At 41.5% G+C, this 9,089-nt stretch overlaps 1 protein-coding gene across 2 annotated transcripts in view; it reads right to left on the bottom strand.

Moving 5' to 3' along the window:
• Positions 1–5,115: 5,115 nt before the first annotated feature.
• dspa (desmoplakin a) overlaps positions 5,116–9,089 on the bottom strand; it is a 33,100-nt gene continuing 29,126 nt past the window's right edge. For both annotated transcript variants that reach the window (XM_060875410.1, XM_060875411.1), the window contains exon 24: positions 5,116–8,856. In XM_060875410.1, coding sequence (XP_060731393.1) covers positions 5,629–8,856 — 3,228 coding nt within the window. In that variant the 3' untranslated portion in view covers positions 5,116–5,628. The remainder of the gene's footprint in view (positions 8,857–9,089) is intronic.

The following is a 9,089-nucleotide window of genomic DNA, read 5'->3' as shown; positions in this document are numbered from 1 at the left end:
ATAAACACCACTGTGACCCCGAACAGAATAAACACCTCTGTGACCTGAGCAGAATAAACACCTCTGTGACCTGAGCAGAATAAACACCACTGTGACCCCGAACAGAATAAACACCTCTGTGACCCTGAGCAGAATAAACACCACTGTGACCTGAGCAGAATAAACACCACTGTGACCTGAGCAGAATAAACGCCACTGTGACCTGAGCAGAATAAACACCTACTAATAGACACCTAAGAGGAATAAAGGCACGTCATCATGCTTATTTATTGTAGTCACTTTCTATAACTGTTATCTGGGCTATTTGATTTCATCAGTTTGATCCATAGTTATCACTAAATAGAATTCCATCTCCAGCACAGTTTTATAGAACACCCTTCTAGTCCCCATCTGTCCATCCCTCACAGCTCTTGTTGGAGTTTCTCACTGTCAATGACAAAATCTCTGCATCATGAAATAAACTGATCATTTTATTGCTCAACACTAATAATCCACACAGCGTAAAGTACTCATCAGCTCCATCTACAGGTACAACACAGAATCTGCAAGATACACTTTGTTTTTTTTTTTAAATTTCATTAATTTTTACAAAATGGTGAAGATAAAAGATTGTGGAGATTTTGGTGAGTTTTGTTGGTCCAAGGAGTTTTAACCCCTTTGGAAACACTAGCTCATAGAAGAGAAGTAAAAATTTAACGCAATAAAGTTTTATGTAGTAATTCTCACTCACTCATCTTCTACCGCTTATCCGAACTACCTCAGGTCACGGGGAGCCTGTGCCTATCTCAGGCGTCATCGGGCATCAAGCCAGGATACACCCTGGACGGAGTGCCAACCCATCACAGGGCACACACACACTCTCATTCACTCACACAATCACACACTACGGACAATTTTCCAGAGATGCCAATCAACCTACCATGCATGTCTTTGGACCGGGGGAGGAAACCGGAGTACCCGGAGGAAACCCCCGAGGCACGGGGAGAACATGCAAACTCCACACACACAAGGTGGAGGCGGGAATCGAACCCCCAACCCTGGAGGTGTGAGGTGAACGTGCTAACCACTAAGACACCGTGACCCCCTGTAAAATAACAACTTGTACTAAAAGATGTTCTAGTACTATAAATGAGGATAGTCAGAAGGTGACACAGGCATAAGGTATGAAGACAGTCAGTGACTCGACTGTTTGGACATCCATGGGATTCCACCACCTCAGTGCCAAAACAGAGAAGAGTCTCGAACTCCTTTGTGCCCTGAGAGATGGTGGGACCAGATAAGCAGTGCTAGAAGATCTGAGGGAGTGTGGTGCACTGTGAGCAGTAACCTAACAAGTTCCTGCTTCTGGAGAACCTCATGTCTTGCACATTGTAGCACTGTTCTGCTCCAAATTCTGATTCATCTTTCCATGAGCAGATTATGAATTAAAGGTTATAGACGATCTACTGAAAAGTGTTTTAGTGCCATCTACTGGACTGCAGCCGATAAACACGCCAAACTCCTTCCACAGTGTTCTTAGTAAGATCTGGTTTTCTGATGAAATATTTATGAAATCTTCAGGAATAAAAAACATATCAGTGACAAAGCTGTGCTTTATGTTTACTCACCTAACTATTATAGTATTATAACCTCAATGTAGCTGATTAAATAATATAATATAATATAATATAATATAATATAATATAATATAATATAATATAATATAATATTCATTCATTCATTCATCTTCTACCGCTTATCCGAACTACCTCGGGTCACGAGGAGCCTGTGCCTATCTCAGGCGTCATCGGGCATCAAGGCAGGATACACCCTGGACGGAGTGCCAACCCATCACAGGGCACAGACACACACACACACACACACACACACACACTCTCATTCACTCACGCAATCACACATTACAGACAATTTTCCAGAGATGCCAATCAACCTACCATGCATGTCTTTGGACCGGGGGAGGAAACCGGAGTACCCGGAGGAAACCCCCGAGGCACGGGGAGAACATGCAAACTCCACACACACAAGGTGGAGGCGGGAATTGAACCCCCAACCCTGGAGGTGTGAGGCGAACGTGCTAACCACTAAGCCACCGTGACCCCCATAATATAATATAATATAATATAATATAATATAATATAATATAATATAATATAATATAATATAATATGTAATATATATATATTTATATAATATAATATAATATAATATAATATAATATAATATAATCTCACTTAGTTCTCAAAGATAATTTGATTTGCAACAGTGTCTAATGTACTAGTGAATATAGTGTCTATGCTGTTAGTCATTACATCTAGATCACCTGTGTTTAAGGGTACAGTAAGAAGTCCAGACAGATCAGGCAGGTTATTTGTGAATCTGTCTTTAGTGGTCAGAATAATAGTTCTACTGAGTCGATAACGTGGTGAGACACAGTTAGTCTGTTCTACAGGTAGTGTGTACAGTATGAGGTAATGGTCTGTGATGTCATCACTTTGAGGTATAATATCTATATCAGTGACATCTATTTTGTGTGATATTATTAAATCTAGTGTGTGATTAAGACGATGTGTTGCTCTAGTGATGTTTTGTTTAAGCCCAAATGAGTTGAGTAGGTCCATGAATGTGAGTCCTAAAGCATCGTTTGTGTCGTCAACGTGAATGTTAAAATCTCCTTTATCAAGTAAAATGCTTTATCAAAGTTAACCAATAGGTCTGAAAGAAAATCTGCAAATTCTCTGCAAAAAAGAAAATCGGTGTAGGGCCCTCGGGGGTCTGGGGGTCTGTACACGGTCACTAGAGCAAGAAACATCAGGGATTTTTTTTGTGTGTATGTGCGAGAGTGTGACATTAAGAACAAGCACTTCAAAAGACTTAAATCTATACTGTGTTCTCTGAGTAACAGTAAGGAAATCACTAAAGATAGTGTTAACACCACCTCCACCACCAGTCTGACGACGCTCATACTTATAGATATATCCTGATGGTGTAGAGACTCATTTAGACCGATGTAATCATTTGGTTTAATCCACGTTTCAGTAAGACAGACTGCAGTAAGGCTGTTTGTCTGAGATGATTTCATTTACAATAAGTGCTTTGGGTGATCTAATGTTCAGAAGCCCAAACTTTAGGAACTGTTTTTGTTTCTTTGTACATTTGTTGAAATAATCACTACAAATGTTTACATTGGAAAAGCTCATATTAACACTTCTGAGTTTGTTTAATCTTACTGTGATTAGAGCAGAAAAATGCCAGTGAGTTGGATGGGTTTATATGTCTGATGGGAACTTTGTCGAGTTTGTGAGAGTGTTTTCACTCTGTGTTATAATACATTCTGATGTATTCCTCAGATACGATCAGTATTGCAGCAGAGAATAAAATAAAGAACAGACAACCACAGTTGTGTGGGATGTGTTGAGGTCACAGAATGGACAACAATCGTTAAACACACACTATTCAACCCACACAACTCTTTACACGTACCCCTCACCCCACACAGCCCTCACACACACTCTTCACCCCACACACACTCTTCACCCTGAACACACCCCTTTACACACACACATCCCACACACCCCTCATACACACTCTTCATCCCAGACACCCCTCACACACACACTCTTCACCCTCACACACACTCTTTACCCCACACACCCCCTCACACTCTTCATCCCGCACACCCCTGACACACTCTCTTCACACACCTTTCACCCCACACACAACCCACACACACCACTAACACACACTCTAAAACACACACAGCCCTCACACACACTCTAAACCACAAACACACTTAACCCCACACACACCACACAAACTCTTCTGAATACTCTTCTAGCACACTGCTCAGTGCTATTTACTGGCCTGTAGTGTGTTTGCTGTGTACACCAGGTTGCACAGATGGACTAACTTACTTCAGTCCTTATCTCTGTGTTGTTCTGTGTAGCTCCCTGATCCTGGAGGAACGTTGTCTCATTTCATTGTGTACTGTGTCACATATATATATGGATGTAATGACAATAAAAGGTCCTTGACTTGATCTCACTGAGAAACTGATATATTTTTAATTATATATATAAAGAAATCAGCAATGACTCTGATTTAGATCTGTCTAATCTGATACACAGTTAGTGTATTTTAAATTGACTTTATTCATGTTTTCAATAGTTCTATATTGTATTATCTGTGTTTATATATTTAATATAGTGTTTTCAGCCAGTGTTTCCGTGTGACACGTCAGAGAGTGGTGCTGGATTTAACACGTCTGATCTCATACACTGAAAAGTCCCTGTTCTACACAAACTCCAGCCACGTGTGTAGGGGAGACCAGGGACAGTTGTAACAGGGGACGATTGTAACACCTTGAATTCCTCCAATCAGAAACAACCTAGAGTGATGACACTCACTGTGCACATGCTCAGTTAGTCTCTCTCCATTTTTACCATAAAGGGAGCCACATCTGAATCTTCCTGACGGCGTTATCTACAAAAGCTTGTTTTTGAGGTAAAAAAATTACTTTTCTTTCTGATGTACTTTTTTGGATGCTGTTATAGGATCAAATGTCTATGAATTCAAACAAGTATTATTAGAATCACTATTTTGTAAGCTAAAAATATAAATGGCTAACAAGTGTCAAACTAGCAGTCAAGCTAGCTCACATGAGATGACATGCGTTACAACCGTCCCTGTACACTGGACGGTTGTAACAGTAGAGAGTCTGTATTAAAATCAATTTTACAACCTGTACATAATTCATAAAACCACTTAAATAGATTGTTTCAGCATTTGACAGATTGAAGTTTATAATATAACAAATTGGTTATTCCAGTAAAAATGGTTTTTGATGTATTGCTAAAAATTGCAAAAAGTGTTACAGCTGTCCCTGGTCTCCCCTATAACTCTCACTTAACTTCTATACACTGCTTTATCTTTAGTCATTGTGCTATTTATATTGTAGTAATTTAAGTAAAGTAAGCACAATATTCTCTTTTTATACTCTAACACTTTTCGCAATCCTTTCAGTCATAAATGCGCTTAAACACACATTTCTTAACGATTGAGAGGATTCCCAAGAAATCAACACGTCACAATGAACAGATCACAGAAATTAACAACAAATTACCCAAAGTGGAAAATTAGTTTATTTATCATTTGCCATCTTTTGTTAGTACAGTGTTTTGACATTTTTTTTTACATTTTATAAAATGATATGCTCTTATTAACTCTAATAATATAGTTACTCTAATTTATTTCTCTGGTTTTAGAAATGTCTGCATTATCAATTTAATTCTGTAAAACTGTTCAATTTAATTCCAAATAACTATGAAAATAAAACATTTGTGTAGATATTTCAATACATGTGAATTTTAATGTTTAATCACACCCCTAAACACAGTGTAAGGATCTACTGATAAATGCAGGACAGATAAACAAGCACCTAAAAATGACAATTTAAATGATCAGAGGCACCCAAATAAAGCTGATAAAGTAAGTGAAAATCCATCACCCGTATGAGTCATGTATAATATTCCCAAACCCTCGTTAATTCTAATAGATTTTGATATATATATGAAAAATGAGCAGTTGTGTATGAAAAAAGTATTAGCTCTAACAGACACATGTATGAAAACATTAAGGGAAGGATGTAAAAGAGCTAGTGGTGGAGGAGCTGTAAGCATAAGTAGAGGTGGAGTAATCCACACTGCCTCGGCGGGATCCACTCTTGGAGCTTCCCCGGGACCCGGCTCTAGATCCAGAGCGGGAGTTGGGTCCAGAGGAGATGTTATATGGGCTACTGATACCCTTGGTGGACATAGATGTGGCTTGGAGCATCTTCAGGCCATTGTTCTCTTCCACCATGCAGTTGTCCATTGCCTCTTTGTATGAAATCTTCAACTTAGTTTTAGGGCAGGTGAGGCTCTTCAAGTAGTTCCTGGTGTCCTGCAGCTTCTGGGCTCCTTTACCATCCAGCCATCCTCTTCGTATGGCTTCTTCGATGCTGATTCGCTTACCACTTTCAGGTTCCAGCAGTCCTCCAGTCAGGTACTGGAATTCCAGGAACCTCTGCCCAGCCTCATATGGCAACCATTTCTCTTTAATGGCCTCTGCAGCAGACATTCTCCTTTTGGTCTTCATGTCCTCATATCCAAGGTAAGCTTTTTGAGCTGGTTTGAGCTTGTTGGCCATGTCCTCATCAATGATGCTATGATGCACAGCATCTTGCAGAGAGAGCCTTTTGCCATTGGCAGGGTTTATGATGCCTCCAGTGCATGCTTGCGCCTCCAGGAGCCGCTGCGCAGTGATGGTGTCGACTATTCCACGACGCAGAGCTTCGGCTATTGTGATCTTCTCCAAGGTTTCAGTGTCAAAGATTGCTGCCACTGGGCTTTGGTCGTCCAGTATATCACAAGGAGGGGAGAGAGTAATGGAAACACTAGCAAAGCGTTTGCGGACAGTTGGAGAAGATGGTGTAACTTCAGTGGGGCTACTGCAGGTTGTAACATCTTCTGGAATGCTGGTACAAATGGAAAGCTCAGTGCCTGTTCCTCTGCTTGAAAAGAGATTAGCAAACTGGGTGAGCGTGAGAGATCCTGAGCGGTACTGGTCTAAGGCACTTTTCTTAATAAGGCCCTTGTCCAGGGAGTCCTGGACATCATACTGTGTACCTGTTTTACGGTCAACAATAACGAGTCGAGTCTTGCCAGCTGAATCTGTGATGGTGATCTCTTCCCACTCACACTCTTGTTCCGAAAGATTCAGAAATGTGTCATAGTCAATCAGCTCTCTGTGATAAGCCTCACGAACAGACATTTCTTTGCCTGTGTCAGGGTCTACGATCACTACTCTCCTTTTGCGAAGAGTGTTTTTTTGACTTGACTGCTGCTTCTGCTTGTTTTTGTCCTTCAGAGGCAGCAAAAGCAAACCAGTCCCAGGGTCCTTAATACATCTCTTCTGAAGCTGCAGATAGGTCAGATTTTCATGAGTGTTTGGGTCGAAGAAGCCCTTTGTATCATCACCTTCATATGTCAGTATTTCGTTCATCTCACGGTCAAAGTAACCTCTTCGGTAAGCCACTTCCACATCAATGCGATGGCTCTCTTTAGGATCGATGATGCCACCGCTGGCTATCTGAGCCTCCAGAAGCCTAACTCCATGCCCCTTTTCAATAATCTCTTTCTCAATAGCTTGAAAGAGTGAGATGAGTTGCCCTGTATTGGGATCGCGGTATCCAGTCACAGCCTTCTCAGCAGACATGAGTTTATCTTTAAATTCTTTACCCACTAGGCCTCTCTTCCATGCTTCCTCCACCGTCAGGTAGACATTATTGACTGGATCAATCATAAAGCCTGATGCTGCCTGGGCTTCCAGAAGCTCCAACGTTGTTCCCGGACGGAGAAGATTTTCTTTCATGGCCTGGTAGAAAGGCAGGACTCTATCCTTAGCCTCATCATAAATGCCAGCAATGCAGCCAGAGCCAGATAGGTACATCTTCAGCTTACTTTCAATATCCTTAGTTGTGAGCTGGCCTCGTTTCACCTTGTCCACATCTCCCTCTGTTATTAGGCTGGAATTTACAAGCTCAGTGAGTGAGACTTGGCCACGGATTCCCTGGACAAAATCCGAGTTGTCACAATTGTTTACAGAGAGAAGAAGAAGGCCATTTGCAGGTTCTGTGATACACTTCCTCCTCAAATCACTGTAGCTGATCTTCTCTGCAGTTGCTGGATCAATATAACAAGCTGGCTTTTTGTTCAGTGCACGATAGAGCTCTTCATCAATCAAGCCACGGTCTAAGGCAACATCTTTGGGTAGAAACACACTTATCACAGGGTCAATTATACCTCCCACTGCTTCTTGGGCTTGGAGCAGTTGAATGGCCTTTTCCTTGTCAAGTCGACCTTTCTTGCATGCCTGTCCAATGGACAATAGTTTCCCTGTGAATGGATCCTTGAACCCTGTGCAAGCTGCTTCAGCTGTAATAAGGACGTCCCTGTCCTCTGTATCAACAATACCTCTTGAGCAGGCTGTATCTACTGGCATCTTCTCATTAAACTTTGGATCAATCATGTAGCCAGTGGCAGCTTGAGCTTCCAGTAACATTATGGCACTCTGTGGACTAAGCAGGTTCTTACTTTTAGCTTCTGAGATTGGCATTCTGCCTTGGGAATCTTTCTGAACACCTGCGATAACCCCTGTACCCTTAAGACCGGGCTGAATTCCCACCGAAACATCTGACACTGTGATCTGGCCCTTCAACAGCTTATCAAGGGTAGATTTATCAATGATACCACAGTCACACAGCTGGTGAGCTGTGACCTTTCTGCGAATGCCATCAAAAACCAATTTTGATGGGTCAATTGTGACCACCTTCTCATCTGTCTGAGTCTGTTTAGCTAAAGCACTTGGACGTTGTTGCAGCTTCCTCAGCTCCAGTTCCAGAGCCTCTCGCTTGCGGGTGAGTTCAGACACTTCAATCTCTGAGCGTTGTAGCCGGCTCCGGTAGCGTTCCTCCACACTTCTGAGTTCAGTGGTCAGTTTTGTTATCTCACTGTGCAGTGAAGCCCTGTCTCTCTCTGCCTTGTCTTTATCTGCCTGGCACTGTTTAACCTGACCTTCCTTTATCTCATATTGGCTTTTCCAGTAGTTAAAATCTTTGCGGATTTTGTCCATCTCTTCCTGAAGGCGCTGCTTCTGACGTAGCTCTGATTCTATTGACAGCCTGATACGGCTCAGCTCTTCTTCAGAGCGCTGCTGCTTCACTTTGTCCATTTCCAGCAACTTAAGCTTGGCCAGGAGACTATCCCTCTCTTGTAGAATTTCCTTGTAGTGTGTCTGAGACTCATGGATTATCAGAGATGTCTGGAAAGAAAAGAAGAACATAACATTACTATACAGTTAACCACTTGAACCATGATACAAAAAAAACATCTTTAAGGATGAAGCATGAAAGTAGATGCATGGAATTAATTATTGGAGTAGTAAAGTGGGTGATCTGATTAAAGATTATGCACAGTTATAAAGCAAAGTTCAGCAGAAGTGTTTAGAAAAAGCAGCATTTACAGGAATTTGGTGGATTTGATAATGTAATTTTC

This window comes from Tachysurus vachellii, chromosome 7, assembly GCF_030014155.1.
Source record: "Tachysurus vachellii isolate PV-2020 chromosome 7, HZAU_Pvac_v1, whole genome shotgun sequence".
NCBI classification, from domain to species: Eukaryota; Metazoa; Chordata; class Actinopteri; order Siluriformes; family Bagridae; genus Tachysurus; species Tachysurus vachellii.
The sequence above is the reverse complement of the archived record's forward strand: the minus strand, read 5'-3'. Positions and strand labels throughout refer to the sequence as shown.